The sequence below is a fragment of the Poecilia reticulata genome, chromosome 16 (genome assembly GCF_904066995.2).
Source record: "Poecilia reticulata chromosome 16, P_reticulata-male-v2, whole genome shotgun sequence".
Lineage (NCBI taxonomy): Eukaryota > Metazoa > Chordata > Actinopteri > Cyprinodontiformes > Poeciliidae > Poecilia > Poecilia reticulata.
Window position 1 is genome coordinate 19,629,881 of NC_088845.1, and position 20,158 is coordinate 19,650,038.

The 20,158-nt window shown below is 39.1% G+C and overlaps 2 protein-coding genes and 1 long non-coding RNA gene across 6 annotated transcripts in view; 1 reads left to right on the forward strand and 2 right to left on the reverse strand.

The window, feature by feature from the left end:
* On the reverse strand, nucleotides 1–13,296 carry LOC103478530 (FXYD domain-containing ion transport regulator 6-like). 4 transcript variants are annotated; one of them, XM_008432432.3, is made up of 10 exons: nucleotides 13,054–13,293; nucleotides 8,038–8,094; nucleotides 7,886–7,912; nucleotides 5,667–5,690; nucleotides 5,445–5,468; nucleotides 3,206–3,280; nucleotides 1,814–1,850; nucleotides 1,670–1,707; nucleotides 1,522–1,546; nucleotides 1–1,448 (listed from the first exon to the last, which is right to left on the reverse strand). In XM_008432432.3, the coding sequence occupies exons 2-9, from the start codon at nucleotides 8,087–8,089 to the stop codon at nucleotides 1,542–1,544; spliced, it is 282 nt and encodes a 93-aa protein (XP_008430654.1). In that variant the 5' UTR covers nucleotides 8,090–8,094; nucleotides 13,054–13,293; the 3' UTR covers nucleotides 1–1,448; nucleotides 1,522–1,541. The 4 variants fall into 4 exon arrangements, with proteins under 4 accessions (XP_008430654.1, XP_008430652.1, XP_008430655.1 ...); XM_008432430.3 differs by lacking the exon at nucleotides 13,054–13,293 and adding an exon at nucleotides 11,939–11,995; XM_008432433.3 differs by lacking the exon at nucleotides 7,886–7,912 and having other exon boundaries at nucleotides 13,054–13,296.
* LOC145555314 (uncharacterized) lies at nucleotides 8,005–16,978 on the forward strand. The gene is made up of 3 exons (XR_014091442.1): nucleotides 8,005–8,139; nucleotides 15,793–15,909; nucleotides 16,026–16,978. It is a non-coding gene; the product is annotated as an uncharacterized LOC145555314 (long non-coding RNA).
* The window catches only part of fcgbp (Fc gamma binding protein), a 16,623-nt gene continuing 12,328 nt past the window's right edge, over nucleotides 15,864–20,158 (reverse strand). Inside the window, exons 16-22 of the mRNA XM_008432711.3 lie at nucleotides 19,491–20,089; nucleotides 18,419–18,986; nucleotides 18,137–18,336; nucleotides 17,636–18,016; nucleotides 17,237–17,523; nucleotides 16,046–16,095; nucleotides 15,864–15,951 (exon numbers count right to left, since the gene is read on the reverse strand). Of these exons, the coding sequence (XP_008430933.2) occupies nucleotides 16,086–16,095; nucleotides 17,237–17,523; nucleotides 17,636–18,016; nucleotides 18,137–18,336; nucleotides 18,419–18,986; nucleotides 19,491–20,089 (2,045 nt within the window). The 3' untranslated portion in view covers nucleotides 15,864–15,951; nucleotides 16,046–16,085. The remainder of the gene's footprint in view (nucleotides 15,952–16,045; nucleotides 16,096–17,236; nucleotides 17,524–17,635; nucleotides 18,017–18,136; nucleotides 18,337–18,418; nucleotides 18,987–19,490; nucleotides 20,090–20,158) is intronic.

Here is a 20,158-nt window from a genome sequence, read left to right on the forward strand (position 1 = left end):
TGCTGCCAATAACACGGTTTTATTGAGCTCTCAGTCCCAAGTGGTTGAATTGGCATTTTATGTGTAACACCACAGCTTTCCCCACTGCTGTGAAACTGTTCTGATTTAGCAGAAGTGCTAAAAACTGACCTTCTCAGTTTGGTAGTTTACTGAGGAACTTCCCTCATTGTGACACTGATCCATGCATCATTACTTTAACAAGCTTCCATTACTTCAGTAACAATCAAACATAAAGACAGGGATCAAACAAACTAAAATTACATTTTATTTCCCCCCCCCTTCTCCTTTAGATCCAAAAATAACTTTCTGAGCACTAAATGGTTACAGACAGAAGTAAAGAGAACAAACCCGCGGTGGCCATGGCTGCGATGCAAAGATGCAGAAGAGCTCTGTCTCCTTCTGGAAATTGAGCAAGTTGCTGGGTTGCAGTTACAGCCTGGATAGGGATGGAGGAACTGGGCAGTGCAGCAGGCAGAACATCTTACTGCGACTGCATTGTACAAGCTCAGCAGGCGTCCCCCTGGTGGTGAACATGGAAAACTGCATCCTTTCTTCGCATCTACTGGTGCAATCGAGGGGCAATCCCAATAGTGATGAAGCACACAGGCTGCAGATTAAAGGAGACGGTGGCCCAGCCCGAAAGAAAAAAATTGGATATAACAAAGAGACAATATCCAACTTCTATGGGGTGTAAAGTCTTATTTTGTGAGCATTTTTTTTAATTCATGGGAAAAAAAAATAGAATAAATGGCATATTTTGTTTTGAGAAAATCTGAATAATTGTATCTACTTTCCAGCTATTAATGTCCAGAGAGATGAGTTTCCATGCAGTGAATGCAGCCCTTCCCATGTTCTCTGTTGCAGTGTCGGGGGAATACATCTTTATGCAGTGTTTCCTCTCACAGCAGCTCCACCAGCACACTAGAGTGTAAAGCTGCCATTTAGCAGCTTGAAAACCAAAGAAGGGTGCAATGTAGTTCTTAAAGAAAATCTTTCTGAATGCTGCATAATGCAGTGAGTGCTCCCTCACTGCTGGTAGTTACAACTGCATGTGTAACTGAACGGTGTGCAGCGTCAGCAGAAACATGAGTGCAGCATACCAGATGGCCACACTCGCAGTTCTACAACATCACTGGTAAAAAAAAAAAGAAAAAAAAATATTTAGGACGAAATAAATCAAAGCAAACTTTTTTTTTTTCAAACATTTGCTTTATTATCTAGCATCTGTTTGAAAATCAGAAAGATAAAAATGAAAGTCACTACTCCTACTGTATAAAGATAAAACATCATCTAGTGATAGTTATCGATGATAAAAACATAAAAAAGGAGGGAAAAAAAGAAACAACTGGATTATGTCATTTAAAAAGCCTCAATGCTGTCCTCTTCAAAGGAACGTTCTCTGCCGTCTTCGCGGTATTTGCTGCCCTCTAGTGGCGCCAGTAGGCAAACTGCAGACGCAAAGACATCAACTCAGTTTCTCATTTAAGTCATCTGATTCACAGAGGTTTTAGAGACATTTACCAGTTTTTCTGTAGCCTCAGTTAAGCTGAAGGAAAAAAAAAATACAAGTTTTTAGTCATACATTACAGCAGAATAGTTTAGTATTATATGTAATGTTACATGTATGTCAGGTCATAACAGAAAACATTAAATAAAATGTTAAATATACCCTTCTGGATAGCTGATTCAACTTCTGGATTCCTGGGCCTAAAGGAAATACAGGTATGTATTTATGTAAAAATAATATTTGTACATTTGTACCTTTTTAATATAAAAACAAAAGCACATCTTTGACTTATTTTGTGTAATTCACCTTGGGTTGTCACTCTTTGAACAGGTACACTTTCGAGCTGTTTAAAAAAACATGGATAGATTATTAAATATTTAATAAAACATTTAAGTTTAGAGTGCTGTTATGAAAATCTGACACTGCACCACCGTTTATGAAAAGAACTGGATAAAATTACGAATAAAACAACTCAGGATGTTCTGGGCAGCAAGTCTGGGATGCATTCCAGCTTTATGCTTTATCACTGTTTATTATTATTATTATTATTATTATTATTATTATTATTATTATTATTATTATTATTTTAGAATACCCTCTGACCTCTACTCCTGGAAACCAACTCATTTAAATAAATTATACCAATTCTGATATGAGGAGTTGCCAAAAGTACAGCCAAACTTTTACCAGAAGAATGTTACTGACATTTTTGGTTGGAGCGCAATGTTCTATTCATGTGTGTGTGTTTGCACAGACTTTCAGCAAGAACCACCACTGCTGCAAGCAAACAGGAAATGAAGAGGAACATTTTTCCCTATATGATTCAAACTGCCATCTTTTTTTTTTTTTTTTTGTTCAATTTAAATATTTAGACAGTAAATATTCCTTGATGAGTGCATATTTTAATTCTGTTTATGCTTCCCTTCCTTTACTTGCCCCTGGCTCATGTAATGTAATCTGATGACACACTGCCTAAAAAGCTCTTTAAATTAAAATGAGATCAAACAGACTTTCTTCAATTCAACAGAAAATTACATAGAAAATAAATCAAGCTTTAGCACCCTGACAGATGAATCTTAAACAGCTATTTTGAGTCAGGAATAAGATTAAAGTAGCACCCGTTTACCGATAAAAAAGGCATAAACATTGCATTATTTCTTCCATTGAGCTGTTACACATATGTAAATCTAATTAAAGCTTATAATACCACCAAAAATGATATAAACATAAAGACGTACTGGTTTTGATTAACATTTAAAGACAGATTAAATTAGTATCTGATGTTTCCTAGGCATCTGTAAATACTGAAATGTTATTCCACCGTCCGAAAGTTTTCATAAGCTGGCTTTCTCTAAGAAATGTCTGAAACTCACTTTAGTCCCTGTAAACACACAGAGGACGTGCTGCCGAGAGGTTGAGTCTCACTCAATTATTTATTGCTTAGTTATGGTTTCACATCTTTAACTGGCAGAAGCAGCAGGATGAGCTGGCAGGTTGGAGCAGGAATTTTGAGACGACGCCATGAGTAAAAGAGAAGGACGAGCTATGATGGCCGAAATGCTGCGACTGGCTGATACTCCCCAACGCACACTTTCCAAGAAGTGTGCGTGAATCTCTGAGCCCAGAAAAGGAGTCTGCATGCTTTGTAGCATAATTTCAGCTTGACGTTTTACATCTGTTGCAAACTTGTGTACTTACTGGCGACGAGGAAAATGCCCAGCAGGAACAGAGCGATAGCAAAAACCAGGCCGCCGATTCTCAGAGATTCATAATCTGAAATAAAAAAGATAAAATATAATAAAATTGTTGGGGAGATGCTTGCAAAGCTGAAAGGAGACATGCAGGCGTTTTCTTTCTAAGGACATAAAAAAATTTATATCTTCAGGCATTTTTCTGAGGCTTCCAAATAAAATTTTAATTGAAAAGCACTGAAGACGTAATGTGCTATCTCATAATGGTTTTGTTGGGATGCCAAAAAAGAAAAAAATAAGAAAAATCATACAAGCTGCAGACAGCGGATCTGTAAACAAATTTCAAGGCTGTTGTCAAGTCTTGACTTTAAAAACATTTGCAATCTCGTTTAGTTTGTTTTGCAACAGTTCTCTGGCAGAAGAGCAGGAAAACTTTCCCACGCATGCAAAGCAACCGATAGTGAAAACACTGTAAATATATATATATATATATATCCTTCTCAGAACAAGTTTAAAAAATATATATATTTTCAAAAATGTATAAGTAATGCCATTAGAGCTAGTACTTTTAATCAATAGTGAATAAATATTGACTTAAAACAAGCTTGTACATATTACTTACAACTTAGGTTAGTTTTGTCTTATTTAAAGTGCACTAAGATTTTGTGTTTTTGTAGAGGATAACTTCTGCTCAGGAATGTGCAAGGCAAGCTTTGGAAAATTAAAACATTTTCTGATCCCAGGTCAGATTAGAGTAGTCAATAAAACTGAGATCGGAAAATAATGAAAGTGTAAAACGAAATAAGGTAATTAAATGGATTTTTTAAAATTTTGTATCTACTCGGTGACTTTGAACGTTTGGTTTGTGACCTTTAAAAAAACAAGTCGTTTCCCCTGTATGCCGCAGGGGAAACGAGGGAAAACGCAACAGAAAGCTGCAAATATCTTGCATTTATCTCGGGACTCTTCTGTGGTTATCTTACAGCTGGGATGACAAACTGTCGTGGGATTTGATGCTCTTAAAAGATCAAGGAGAGGAGGGACAAGGATAAGAACGTTCTCAGACGCTTAGCTGCAACTAAGAAACATTTTGCATGTTTGCAATAACTCTGTTGCGTAACAAAGAATAACAACAAAGTAGAAGATTAGCCCGACAATGCGGCATGTTAAAACTGCTCAAAGACTTCATGTTCCTCTAAGTAACAAGTACCAAAGTGAGAATGTGAACACATTTTGTACATACAGTTTGTGAGGTGGCCTTCAAGACAACAAAAATGTCTAAAAAGAAAGGCGTGCAGATTTACCTGTGGAACTAAATGCATTTAGTTATTCTCCACCACCTAACTCTTAAAATTTGCAATCAGTTCAAATTTAGTCCCACCGAGAAATGTATAACACATCCAATGGCTGGCCGAAAAAAAAAAAAATCAAAGTGTTTAAGAGCTGATGACTGGACTGAAATTCCTTCAAGCTTATCAGGAGTTAACAGAAATCTTTACCTGTCTGTCTTTACATGTCTGGAGCTCGTCAGATACAGAGAGCAAAGGTTTGCATAGTTTTAAAGACCTCTGTGTTCAATAAAAACAAATCAGCCGAAGTATTTTTTAACTGGTCTTCCATGTCTAGCTTTTTGGAAAATTCAACAAAATGAAGTCAATTATGCAGGTGTTTAAAATCTTAGTTTAGGTCAAAATTTTTAGGCATTATTCTACAATTAATTCTACATCTGGTATTTGTTGACATCATCAGCTAGCTATTTTTTTTTTTGCCTTGTAAAACAAAATATTTTTCCATTTGTAGATGAATCTTGTGTTATTTATTTCCAATATTCTTTCCAGTAGACTCCAAACCCAGACTTATTGAAAAAAACAAAATGCAAACAACTTTTAGGCACTGTAGCTCATGCAACTCGCTGATTTTTTAAATTTTTTTTATTTTATCTAACCTCAAACATAAACAAAACATAAAATGCTGGACCATCAGTTTGGTCAAAACACGGAAAATTAAAACAGCTGAGATTTTCTCGTGCAGTATACACTGTGGCTGCTTTACTATTAAAATCAGCAGACAGGATGTCAAGTGCTTCTTTGGGCTCTGCTGCAAAAACTCGCTGCAAAAAGGTGAAAGTTTCCCATCACCTCTGGAAAAGCGAGACCAACAATGCTCACTCATCTCGACTTCCCAGATGTTTCCTGAGCGGCGGGGTCGGCTGTTTAAAGGAGAACCTTTGCGTGCTCAGCACTCACCGTAATGAAAAGCGCTGTCGTAGTCTGGAAATAGAAAAGACCAAAAGACAGAGAGGTAATGAATGAGAGGCAGATGTAACCAGTGACACACTTCAGACTCTTCTCATGAGACGACGGATTTGCAGTCGTTTCAATCCTTCAGTTGCTCACACTCCTGACTTAAATGGCAGCAAAGTGTTAATAATTTTACTATTTTATGCATATCTCTTAAGCTGTCCTCACCTTTCTCGTCGTCTGCTGCTGAGACTGTAAAAGAGAAAAGGACGTTTCAGGTGGTGGTTCAAGTACCTGTCAGCAAACTGCAAAAGTGACAATAGCTGAGTACGCTTCACAAGGTACACCCCGTAAAATTAATAGCTGCTTTCTTTTACAAAATGCAATAGTTTTATGGGGAATTTATGAGACAGATCAATGCAAAGTGGAGCATAAATCTTAACTATAAGACATTTTGTTGTGCAGTTCTGTTCCCTCTGATACCCCTAGGCATGTTAAAGGGCAACAAACTTTCTCTAAAAGGTAATCTAATTAGTAACAATATCCAATTACAGCATAATGAAGCAACCAATAGGACAGAGGTTACTCTGGAGGAGATGCAGAAATCCACAATTCACCAAGTTCTGTGGATGTGATAGCAGTGAGTCGTCCACCTCACAAATGTGGCCTTTATGCTGTCCAGGCCTCTTTATGGAAGAGGAGAATATGTAACTGCAATTTGACTGCTGAAGGTTCAAAGAAGGCCAGCAGATGCCTTCAATCAATCAAGTGTGGCACAAGGCAAACATGTGAAAGAAGGCGTCGCGATCAAATAATACCAATAATTTTGAGTCGATGCAAACGTTATGTAAGGCTGAAAACTAAAACAGTGTATAATGCTGAACACTCTGCCCCGACCACTAAACATGGTGCTGGCAGCGTTATGCTGCACCTGCTTTACTTCAGCAGGGCAAAGGAAGCTGCTAAACAAAGAAAGGCAAATGTAGGAGCTAAATAAACAGCGAGACTTGAACAAATTTTGAGAACGTAATTGTTTAGCTAAAGTGTATTTATGTGCCAAGAATGCCTGGTCAAAGTTGAGACCTAAATGCCACACTTTTCAGGCTTTTATATTAAAATAAGATCTTGTGTTATTTTTGTTCCACTTAACAATTAAGAACGCCATTGACAGATGGTGCACAACATAAAATCCCAGTGAATTACACTCCAGTGTCCTTTATTGTACTTGTTGCATGATAAAAAATGTGACAGGATTGTGGAAAATACTACTCAGCTCTGCATGTGTTTACTTTTTCAGGTTACTGATCAAAGTTATTACAAAACTTTAAACAGTCATCCATTAAAAAGGAGATCGGCATGTAGAAACATCTGTAAAATTCTAATAACATTGGTTTACCTCAAGTATATTTTTGTTTTATTGCCCTGTTGTTTGTACTAGTACACACTCCTCTTGCCTAGTCTCCTAATGGAAAACAAGACTTGCCTGGAGCCCAAACTGTAAAATTTTGGCAAAAAGCAAACTTAACTTGTTAAATCCCAATTCCTACCTTAAGTTTAGTGGCCCAACTGGAAACATGCAGGGTTACTTAGCAACCAGCTTAGGTTTATGTCAGACACAAAGCAGACGTTGTGTGAACGTTAACATTTAGACAGGAGCCAGATGGAAGAAGGGCTGAACAGATGTCAGATGTTTAGACCATCTGACATTTTACGTCATCACTTAATGCAAAGTTGTTATAACTAATATCATCAGATTATCATATTAAAACTAAGTCCTAGGGTATAATTGCGATTGGATATAGTATACTACAAAGCTTATCAACAATTTATTTATCCGCTCCAAAATAAATTCTTACGTATGAGTAGATTGCACTGACTTGCATGCATTTTATAAAAAAAGGAAACAAAACACTGCAACCTGTTTACCGAGGAGGAAGTTGCCCTGAAATTACCTCTGACCTCATTCTTAGACAAAATAAACTGTTGGTATTTTTCTCTGAGGTGAAAAACATGTTTTGCTTCTCGACAAGCTTTAAAAAGTGACCTGCAGTCAGACACGAGACTGAATCAAAAGAAAAAAAAGAAAAAGCCCAACAACAACAAAAAAATCAGTGTAGGCAAATCTGCTTAGCATCAGACCCTGCTGATGGTATGTGGAGCGCCGAGGGAAACAAGTCAGAGACCGAGATTTGTATTTGTAACAATGGCAGCACTGGATGATTGATTATTCAAACTGCAGAAACAAAAACCCTTTTCTGGGAGAAAACCGCAGGCATAAAGCAAACTCTCCAGACAAATAAAAAAACAAACTGAAAAGAGGGATGAAAAATGATTTACTGCAATTCAAACAAGTGGTGCTGTTCACAAAAAGCCAGCCGACAAAACAACACGAGGGAGTAAAGGCCATGCAATTTCAGGGAGGGGCCATTCTGATGCAGGAAACTTACCAAACACCTCCCTGCCAAACGCTGACCCTGTCATACACACACATCAGGAACTTAAAACACAACTGCAGCAACGTAACGGCAAACAGTACGCTTGCACATTTGGGCTCGTAAGGGTCCGAACGCCAAAGCAATTATAGAAAATTCATTCTCACCGAGTGCAGGAGCCAGCCAAGAGCTGAACGCCACCACAAATACAAGATCCATCGTACCTGTTTGAACGAAAATAGAGGAACAAGTCAGTATTAAGGAGTCAGGTGAGGTTTATTTTTACGTGGAGTGAGCTGATATTCCCTAGAAAGCTAAGCAATGACATGTTGCTCATAAGTTAGGTTTTCACCAAAGACAGAATGTTGTTATTTTATGACTGACTTCACATCTGTCTTATTTGAATTTCATACCAATGTAAAGGAGCACACAGTCGGAGGTGGAACGAAGAGGACATATAGTTTTCATGACCCCTGGCTCTGATGCCCCTGAATAAAATCCAAATAAAACTGCCTTCATAAGTAACCCAATTAGTAAGCAGAGTCCACTTGTTGGCAATATAATCTTAGTATAAATATAGCTGTTCAGTTAAGATCTAAGTCGGGGATAGGTTATAAAATAATATCCCGAACACTGAACATCTCACGAGACGCTGTCCTATCCATTGTCCAGCACGACATGGCACAACTGCAAATTAGGGCTGCATGATTTTAGGAAAACTATGTAATTGCGACACTGTTGCTGAAAACTGCTTGAGAAATATTTGACACCAATTTGACCTTTAAAAAAAGAGGAAAGCCATTGTTGAGAGAAATCTATAAGAAGTCCTGTTAACAAACCAAATGCGAGACGCAGCGCCCTGAATAACAAGGTGCTCTGGTCAGATGACAACGAAATTGATTTTTTTGACCGACAAGCAGAACGTTACGTGTGACGGAACACTAACGCTGCACATCACCCTGGTCACACTATCCCTACAACGAAACATGATGGTGGCATCATCATGCCGTGGGTGAGGGTTTTCTTAAGGGAAGCTTTTTAAAGCTCTAGGGAAGACGGTTGGTACTAAATACAGGCAAGTCCTGATAGAAAACCTGTTAGAGGCTTCACCGTTCCAACAGGAGCGTGACCCTAGACATACATGCAGAGCTAGTCTTGGATGATTTAAATCAATGCATATTCACATGTTAAAACAGGTAGGTAAAAGTCCAGATGTATTAACAATTTGTGACAAGACTTGGAAAATGAATGTTTTTACATTCATCTGCAAAACTGACTTTGGGGGTGCAACTGCACCAAAATGTGGTTCCATGGATCTTTTTCTTGTTTTTTTTATTACACTTATTAAATGCTTTTAGTTGTCTTATTGCATCCCATTACATTAACGTTTGTGACTAAAAGGGTATGTTGTCTGCCACTGTAATGTGACTTGACAGAGTTTCACTGGATCTTTGTGACATTCTCAGGGTTGAGTCACTCAGAGGTATAATGTTACACAACAAAAAAGTCATACCCTTATGAAGACTAAAGTAAACTCAGTAACATGAGTAAGCCTCACCCATTCGATGATTTAATTCCTTACAGGAACATAATGCTCCATCTTTGTAGACACAACATAGCAGGATCTGTGCCTTCATAATTTGTTTTCCAGGCCATGAGTAGGAGAAGAGTATCTATTTTTGGCCCTGCATCTCAGAACATCTTCTTGGCAGCAGAGAGAGGGGTGCAACGAAAAGAGAGGTGTAAAGTTGCACTCGATATTTGGCTAGTGGGTTTCGCAGGGTCATCACCATGAGTGGGGGTGACGGGGGGTGCTATTTTTCAATCTATATATTATCTAGAACATTCCTTTGGGATTCTCTTACACCCTTAAGATTACAAGGAACAGGACAACCTTTTGCAATTGGACGCGCGAGCTGAAGAAGGCTCTCCTTTAGGAGATCACACACCGACTGTGATTTTGCCTGCTCCTCAGACCGATTATGCCAGTATGGCACAGAGTTGTGGCAATACAAATGCAACACAGGTAGATGTAACTTAGCCGTGCGATTGAGCCATGAAATTAAACGTTTTGCATTGGGGAGATCAAAGCGGAGCCAATGCTTCCCTCCTTGGCCCTGAGCATTGCTGGGGATTCATGCACAACCAATGCGGGGGTGTGAACATCGTGTTGTAGTCAGAGAGAAAAATGAATGCCTCAAGCCCCGGGAACAGGATTAAGTACAAAGCCCTGCCAATCAGGTTTAATCAAACAAACACATTCGAACAAGAGGCAATCCAATAATCTTGTTTGTTAGCCCTCTGAGTTATATAAAAGGAAATAATGGAGAGACAGTAAAAAAAACAAAACAAAAAAACACATAAAGCAGCACTTTAAGTGAAATTAAGTGGATTATATTAAACTGGAGTTTACACAGTCATTTAGCAGGTAAAAAAATATCTAGTTTGGTTCAGACTGCTTTTGTTAACACATCAGTTTTAAGCTATTTACAACAAGTATGATCTTAGTGAATACCAAAATTTTCAAGTACTGACCTAAGGGATCACTTGTTCTCTCAAGCAAAATAACTAGTAGCCCACTCCAACCGAGAGTTTGAGGATTTTGGCATCGTAACAGTAGGATAAATGATGTGTGTTTTGTTTTGCTCCTGCGTGAGCAAAACAAAACACACATCCTGAAATATTAAAATCATTTCAGGATTTTAGTATGTTTCAAAAAGTTCTAAATCTGTTCTGGTGTGAGTTAAATAATGAACATCAGAACTTGATTGCATCATGCAGATTTTTACTATTTCCTGACCAATAGTTGCTTTAAGCAGCTTTAACCACTGACCCACTTTATCAAACTTCCACAAAGCCAAAATTCCAAGAGGGAAAATATAAAGTTTGATACTCACATTTTCTTTGAGTTCTATCAGATGAAACTTTTGTTTGCAACTTATTATGTTAGGCCTACTATCAGCAAGTCTAGATCTGCTGTCAATCAACTGGTGGCTATGCAGCAAGCTGGGCTGCCCAGTGAAGAACATCCAAATAGTGTAGAAGAAACATGACCTGGAATTGTTTTGAATTGTGCTTGTTCAAGCAATGGTTATGTCTTATTCTTTGAATTAAAAATAAGTTACGCTACACTCAATTAGTCTCAGAAGTTGTAGCTAAGATCTAGGAACGACGTAACACCTGAGGATAGCACATTCTACTTACAAGTAAAGAGAAAAGAGTTGCAGTACTAACGATGCATTCTCTTTGCACTTGAAAGTTGAACTTCTCGAGTTCCTAGCTGAAACAAGAATGACCCTGAAGTCAGAAATCTAGATGGAAAAGTTAAAGCTTGCAGAAAAAAGTATTACCAAAATATAGCAAATCTGTCTCCAACATCCAAGAAAAGTTCTCAAATCAGATGTCACATCATGCCCAGCTCTGCTTTTAAAGACAACTTGACTGTATCAAAATTGATATTAGCAAGAAAACTCAGCAAAAATGCTAAATTCTTTATGTTTCAAAAACAAATGGAACATGTAAGAAAGACTATCCTACAGCACTGTGCCACTTATTAATGAGATAAAGGATATATATTTATACAAAGTACCCAGATCCGGCTCCAGAGGAATTTAGGTGTGGCCAGGGGTCAAATCTTGGGAACACAGTAAACACAATTTTAATGTAGTATAAATACATATACATATGTTTATGTAACCTTTCAAATAACATATTCATGTTAATTAACACAAAGACAATGACATGTAGAAAAGACTGAGAAATTATGCTAAAATTCACATAAACATTAGCTCAATGCATTGCAGAAATCTAAAAATGTTTCCAATCTCTTTTATTTAAATGCAAAATCAATCTACTCAAGTAAGAGTAGTAAGTAAAAGCAAAAAGCATAGGGAAGTAAAACTATTCAGATAAGGACGTTTTTGTCTCTCTGTCTTTAAAAAATTTGCTCAAGTAAATGTAACCAGAAATACCGACCTCAGAACACAGACAAACGAATTAGCTTCTTGTTAACAAGCTTGATGTACTGGCATAACTAGTCATTATTTAGCATACAACATTACAACTTACTCCGCTTGCTTAGAAAAACAGTGCACATGCTTCTTCACCTTTGGCTGGCTTGCTGCCATGACTTTTATACACACAGAGATGTGCAGCTCTGCGCAGTGTCCATCATTGGACCAGGTGTAAAACCGGCGTGGGCATCTCAACATTTATGTTGCGTACAAAGGCGACTCGGAAAAACAAGTTAGTACATGTTCACAACGAATTAAACGGTTGTTATCGGGGACAGAGGGCACAAATACAAACTTTTATTGCATGTACAGTGCAATAGAATGTTGCAGTGTATACTGTTTGATAGAGCCTCTATTGTATTAAACCGAGCTAGGAAATATACAAAGTCTGTAGCTCTTATTCTTTGAATAATTGCCGTATGATCTTGCTGTAATTCGAAAGTTATTGTATTGCTCTTTAAGATGTAATCATTTTGACTTACAACTCAGAAAATTTAACCAACCCTCCTGCAATAAAATTTATTTGTTTCACGAGTTGAATCTTCTCTTGACATCACTCATGCCCCAGCTTTGTGCTTAAATAATAAAAAATAAAAAATGGAACCTGAATCCATCACATAAATGTAAATCCCTTTTCCTGCCTATCAGACAGTTGGCCCCCTTTTTCAGGTTTGCGTCGTTGTTATCGCTTATTACCGCGATACTTTGCGTGAGAAGAAATTTTCCCCAGCACCTTCGAAAGTAAACTAAACTTGCGGTGTGGAAGCATGAGGGCAAGCTCTATTAAAGCCGAGAAATTACTGCGTTTGACATAAAAGTTCCGCAAAATATGGGAAAATATAAGTTTTAGACCTAAAGTCACAAAGGAAATTGCGAACAGATGTATTAGACACGAGCATGTGAACTTGTGATCAAATCCCATATCTCGTAGTTGTTAGGGTTATATTTACACAGAGGAGGTTTTTCTAGTTGGGGGATGGAAGTTGCGACCAGGTGATGTAAGAAAAAAAACCCTCAAAACTAGGGCATCTCATAAAAAAAGCTGCTGTTAAGGAAAATATGTGTTTTTAATTTTTCTTGTTAGCTTATAGCAGAATCAATTGGGCTGCAAGTTAAGTGCAAATGATTCAGTTAAAATTTTCACAAATCTGTTTCATAAAATCCACTTACCGTGCACCGGCCGCTTGCAACTGTGAGATCCTCAGTAAATCAAACTTTCCAAGAAAGTTTCCCACTCAGTTGTTGCTTGAGCCAAGATAGCCAAATATACACAAAAACTAGCTAATGAGAAAGAAAAAAAATGACTACCTTAAAATTAATGGTTCTACTGCATTGCTACATGTGTAAGTCTGGGCTCTTCTGCACAACTTAGTCAAGATCTGTTCTGTCTTAGTTTTTGTCTCAGGAATGAAGTAGAGGAGGGGGCGGGGTGCCACTGAAGTTACTCCCAAAAATTACCCTGAGCTGCCCTGCACTGTTAAATAACACAGCCACAGCTACATACCACTGTGTTCCCGTGCTATACATGTATTTCTATTTGCTGGAAAACAAAAATGTGTTGCCTGCAGGGATATTAAAATATAACGTCATAATGAGCTGTGATCATTCTCTCTGCTCCCCGTAGGCAAATTTAAGAGACCTTAAGCAGAGTAGAACAGTGAGCTTGTTGTACTGTGGAGTAATTTACTGGCTCTGGGGGAGAAGCTTGGTGCTGTGAAGGCAAAGCATAAACAGCGAAGTGCTTTCAGGGCCATAGCAGTCTGTCACAGGGGCAGTATGAAAACAGTCCTCATAAGGTTGCTTATTCTGCAAACAACCTAAAAAAAAATGGTAGATTCCTTTCCAAGTGAGCAAAAGCAAAGTTGATCCAAACTGGAAACAGGCCCTTGCCTCATTATGGTTGGTCAGCAGAACATCCCATAGTTTGTATTTGTTCCCAGATTCCCTCTTTCTACAAGGGCCTTGTGTTTTATTATCTGCTGGTGATGGAATTTCTCTCTCCCGATATGCCAACTGCAGCAGAGGCCATGGACACAACAAAGCTTTTGCAAAGTATTCACACTCCTTGGACTTCTTTAAATTTTACCACCTTACCACCATTAACCTCCACCACAATTTTTTATGTGCATAAAAGCACTTGACCACATAAATTTGTTGGTCACATTAAGATTTGTTGACTTTGTCAGAAACCTCGGAATTAACAACATAAAGCCAAAACATCCAGCTACCTTCTGACTAGGGAAACTGCGAAAGTCATCTGAATGACACAAGATTCATTGTGAGAAGAATTGTGAAATCAAGACATGCTTTTTGGTCGAGCCAATGCCACTGAAAAGGTTAGAATCGCAATAACAAACCTTGAAGGACAAAAAGTCAAAAAGATTGATTTTGACAAGGAATATCTGAATCTGTATACTGGTGTTCTTCTTGCTGGATTACACAGATCCAGCTTTGAGACCACTGAATACCTCTGGGACACATCATCTGGTAGAAATATTTTCAGAGTAGCAATGTTACTTTAGACCATTTGAATGATCTCAAGAACCCTCCGATTTGAAAACAGAGACACTCAAAGTCTGACAAGTTTGCTCCCTTAAGGGATGTTTGGGACAGATGGGTGCAGCTTCTTCCATAGATGTTCAGTCTAAAGCCACCGTGGGTACTAATATGTATTTGTATTATTATACTACAAAAAAAAGTTGTTGCTTTTCTCTTGAAGAAATCAAGGGGTCAATTCCTACACTAACATCATGGATGTTACTCTATAAATTAGGCAGCGCCAAACACCATGGATTGTGGCAGAAAGCTAACTCTGTAGGAAAGTTAAATTGGATTTTATTTGACAGCGCAACACTATTGTGCATTAGGAGTAGGAAAATTATAAAGGTTTTCTCAGATATATGTACAAATAAATAAGTGTGCTATACATTTCTTTGCTGTGCCTTTCTGTCCAACACATCATAGAAATACATTTCTCTCACCATTCTTCCCATAGAATTGATAGAATTTGATGTTGTGATCAGGAACCAAGGAGACAGAGTATGTTAGTAATCCAGGATTTTACAGGAAGTGGTGGGGGTTGTGTTTGTGTGTGGCTGCAACCACAGCTGCAAGTATTTTGGGGGATGTTTCTACCAGCAGCCCACCAACCTACACTTCTGTCTCCTGTACAAAATAGCTCAAATCCAGTCAACTGGTCTGCAGAGCTTCTAAGAGCAAACATTTTCAAGTCTCACTCACAGTTGGATTTAGGTCTGGATTTTTGACTGCGCAGTTCATATACATGAATATGATTTCACCAAAATTCTTCAGCTGTACTCGTGGATGTATGTTTAAGATTTTTGTCCTGATGGAGAATGAACCATTGCCCAGCTGGCTGAGTCTTTTTGCAGCCAATAGCAAGTCTTCTTTCAACGTTTCCTTGTGTTTAATGTCATCCTCTGCCCTTCTTCCCCAGTCATGTTTAGGAAATCATCCTGTGTGTTCGGGGTGATATGGAGTGTTGGCAGTTACTAATCAAGTAATTTCTTAAGCCAATTGGTTATGTCTTTATAATATTTTAGGAGTATAAGAGGAAATGAATTGATTACAAATGCAGACCAAAGTTTCCAGATTTTTAGACAAAAATGAAAAGCTTCTCTCGTTTTCTTTCCATTTCATATGTTCACTAATTTGCTAGTCTTGGATTTAACGTGACAAAATTTGAAAAGGGTTACAGGATGTGATTACTTTTACAAGAAAAAGTACACAATGTCATCTGTGTGTTTGTATAAGGCATGTTTTAAATACATCAAACAAATAACTTGGGTACAAATTGTAATCAGGTATATATTTATTCAGTGATCAGGGAGAGATTGGGAAAGTATACCAAATCAGGTGTAGTGTTTCTCTTTTTTTTTCTTCCACTAGATGGAGATGTTGGACAAGAGTAAGCCATTTGGTTCAACAACAGCAAAGAGAACAATAGAGAACCAAATCCCCAGGAAACAAGAAAAACTGCAATGACAATCAGGAGGAAGCGGTGAAGTATGGCAATCAGGGCTGAAAACAAAGAAACCTTTCTTCTTCCTGTATAAGAGAGAAAAACACACGCATATACGTCACACTGTACAACTGTTTTATTCATTCACATTTTTCCACAGGAAACGGGTTCATAATTTACCTGTGTACCAGTGGCCTCTATCAGCACAGAAGCAGCTTCTCTACAGGCCACTGCAGCGGAAAAGAAAATTGCAGTCAAAGTGGCATTGGAGGAAGGGAATTTATTTCCACTCAAGCACAGTAGAGACTACAAGCAGTTCTTCTGAGAATTCAATTCTCTCGTGCACATATGTAAGAGCAAGTGCTACTTCTTAGGGTTATTTTCTTGTGTTTCTCAAGGTGAAATAACTAAAGAAGAGGAAGTGGGGACGGGGGTCTCCGATGGTCTAACTTGAGGCTAGGACACTAAACTAAAGACAAGTTCTCAAATTAATATTGCACCCAGATGAGTCGTAAGTGTCCTTGGATGACAAGCAGAGATTGGATTGCAAGCTTGGTAGCTTTTGATGGCTATGCCTGTCAGCCTCACCTGCTTTTTAATCAGTAATTACCATAGGGGATTCTCTAGCATTTCTTAATTAAATTGAGCCAAATGCAATTAAAAACCACACTCTCATTCCTTTAAAAGGGGCTCTGTAGAGTCCTTGTTTAGTTCATGCTGTTAAGAGAGTAAGCGGTTGAATAGTTGGTAGCATCGTCCCCTTCTCTCGCCGATCTCTGCTTGATTATTTCACTGGTCAAATTAAGTTGAAAGTTTGGATAATAGAGCGGAAAAATTGCATCGCACGCCTTAACTAAAGAGGTTAAAGACAATGAACGAGAAGGTGAAGTTATTTTGTTCAAAACACAAGAGCCAGCGTGAGGAGCATCGTGATGTAAACATGCAACATGTTGCGACTTGTAAATGTATTTCCTCCTTGAACTTTTACCTTTTGCATTTTCTCATGTGACAGCCTCAAGTTCTCAATGTGTTATTTAGGGATTTTATTGATGGACTAACAGAAGGCAGCACATCATTACGAAGTGGACATACAAATAAAAAAACTGAAAAGTATGAGTTGCGTTTGTTTTTAGTAACCCTTCCAAATACTTTGAAGCATTGCTTTTCACAGCAGTTGCAGAATATCTTTACCCGCTTTTCAGTTATGCTTTGAAATTTTGCATTCGCTTGTGCTGTTTCATCTCATGAAATCCCAATGAAATAGCAGTGGCAAGAGTAAAAACTACCTTTTTGCAAGGCGCTGTCTGAAAGGACTGCAGATATTACAACATTTTTGCCACAAAAATGTTGCAGAATGTTTAAAATACTCACCACCTAGAGAAGTCTTCAGCACTCCAAGAGCCAATCACAGCTGAGAAATCACTTGTAATTTTCCCATCTGCTGTCTTCATGTCATCCTTGGAGTTATTGTTGTAGTTGCCGCAGGCACCACAAATTTCGCCGGACAGGTTACCATCAACAGTGACAGTGACCTTCTGTGACATAGAATAGATGACCTGCACGCCTGAGGACCTCTCAATAACCACACTCTTGTTTGAGATTTGGACTGATAACTCATTTGTCACTTTGCTGGGCAGGGACACTTTTCGGCCATTTACCTGGAGAATATAATGAATAAGAAATAAGAGGAAAAGATGTAAAAAAAAAAAAGTAAAAAATTATCCCCAAAATTGTTTCTGCTTTCAAAGGTTCATGGTTTAAACTCCTCACCCAGGTTACACGGTCACTGTTCACTACCACAGTAGTGTCTTTAAAGAACACATACAAAGTGGCAACAGCGAGAGGCGCATTCTTTCTGCAAAGCCTCACATCCACAACCACACGGAACCAGCGATTACTGGTCTCGTCGCAAAGAGATGCCAAGTCAAAAGCCCCTTGTGCTACTATTTTGCCAGACATGCCATCAAAGGAGCTCAGCTCGCCAGCCGGACTGATGTTGCAGTGGCCCTGTATGACATGACAACCTCTGACCCCGTCTCTCACGTCGCAGACCTCTCCACTGGTGCAGAGCAGCTTTTCACATGTAACCAGCCCAGAGGCCTGGCACTTACATTTGAAGCTGCAGTCTTTGTCCACTACAGTTTGACCCACCTGAAACACAGTTTAGGGATAGTAAAATCCCAAATCAACGGCTTTGGCACAAAAATAAAATGTATGAATAATTTCTTGTCCACCAGATTTAGCAGATGTTAAGTCTCTCTCAAAGTTTACCGTCAGGTATTTGTTGTCGTGCACACACCCACAGTTGTCAAGCGGAACACATTGAACGCCATCAGAAACAAAGCCCGCATCACACTGGCATCCTTCAAAGCAGCTTCCAGAGCAAGTGACTTGCTGAAGGAAGCTGGCGCATGTCCCTTTGCAGGTGTCCGCACACACTTCATAGTGACTGTGTGAAGGGCAGGAAACAGCTGCAAGGAAACAAAATGTGCTTAGTAATAACAAATTGTAGGTAGCTTGGACAGGCAGGTAAAATGCTGCTGTGTAACCTACGGCAGAAGGAGGAGCTTCTCCATGGCTGGATTTGAATTCCTGCACCCTGGCAGGCCAGTGCGTAGGCCTGTATGCCGTCGCACAGCGTATCCTTGTTGCCATCAGTTGCACAGACATCGAACACACAATTAGACACATATGAGGCAGGATCAACTTTGCTGTGGCAGGCTTTGAAAGGCCCGTTAGGCGCACTGATGATGCCGCAGGAGTCTGGTTTTCCATACACAGCAGCCTTCGATGGTTCACACGAAGGACATTGGCCTCCACAGCCGCCGCACACATATCCAGGAAGGTCCACCACCCACGCCTCCCCAAAGGCAGTAACGTCACTGGTTTGTTTCCCACCAGGAAGCATAAAATCATCACCACCTTTGTTGTTGTAGTTGCCGCATAGACCGCACATCCTATCCTGGTACGTAGAAGGAACGACCACCTCAACATAGTACACGGTGTCGTACAGGACTTTGAGCCCAAACGCTGTTCGGATCACTATATTGCGACCTTCCTGAGTGACCGTCAGACTGCCTTCTTCCAGTGAGAGAGGCAGGTTAAGCAATTCGTCATTCACCTGTACACATAAGTTAGAGAAAACATTGTGATCATTGCAAAGACTGTGCTGAAACGGCTAAAGTCTTGTCCTCATAAACATTTTATATTTTTAGAAGATAAGTTTTCTGCTACGCATGCAAATCCTGTCCAAGAGCAAAAAAAAAAAAAAATAAAAAATAAACTTAATAAAAAGGAAGATTTTTGAACATATTTACAGTTTTTCTGTACAGGACATCACAATAACGTGTTTGTATTTTAAATATTGTTTCTGAACTAATTTAAAATTGACTCTTTTGCCCATGTATATCTTGGGCAAAAGACCTGCTCCTGAACTTTTTATTTTTGAGTTTTGGTATCATTAAAGTTAAGTTTTTTCAACAACAACATACATGGTATTGCAACACTTTTCCTTGGAATCTCAGAGAAAATGTGTATAGGTTTTTACAAAACCAGAGAAAAAGTATCTTTAAAAAACTTTGTAGCAAGCTAACAAACGCAAACCGGATAAAATGCTCAAACTCACAATGACTTTCCATGGCAGGCGCTGCTGAATGTAAATCACATAACCATAGACTGTCACTGCGACTGAATTGGTTACAGCCACTTTTCCATTTCCGTACTTCTCGTTGCCCTGGGTAACAGTGAATGGTGTGAGCTGACCTTTGTCATCATTGCAAACTTTCGCCAGCACATAGATGCAGGTGCCCTGGAAGTCAAACCTCCGACCATCAAAGGAAGTGTAATGAGGGTCACCGGAAGCAATGCACTTTGCTTCACCCTCGGGATGGCATCCTTTCACACCGTTTAGGAGCTTACAGACTTCTCCTTTACGACACTTCTCCTCTTGGCAGGTTACAGCCCCATTCTCTCCACAGGTGCACTTCTCCACGCACTTGTCTTCAGGGTAAAACGCCTCGCCTTTCTTGTAGTACCGACCACCATAAGAGCATCCACACTGTCTCACTGGCACGCAAGTCTCCCCGCTTAGCAGATAGCCTTGGTCACACTCACAGGCTTCTGCACAGCGCCTGTGGCAGGTGGCGAAAGAGGTTAAGCTAGCACAGGTGGTTGGGCAACCCGTGGCACACAGGGTGTAATGGCTGTTAGCAGGGCACTTCATTGCTGCAGGACAGAAGAAAAACACCCAGAATAAAAGTGACATGCATACTTAAAATAATGCTTAAAGTGCAT

Bases quoted from the DNA above. Each gene is read 5' to 3' on its own strand.
- LOC103478530 (XM_008432430.3), bottom strand. From the start codon at position 11,966: ATGTGCACTGTTTTTCTAAGCAAGCGGA. The intron at 5,691-7,885 runs GTAAGTTTCCTG...TCTCTTTTACAG, and splicing joins GTTTGGCAGGGAGGTGTTTG to TCTCAGCAGCAGACGACGAG. The intron at 1,708-1,813 runs GTGAATTACACA...TATTTCCTTTAG, and splicing joins TCAAAGAGTGACAACCCAAG to GCCCAGGAATCCAGAAGTTG.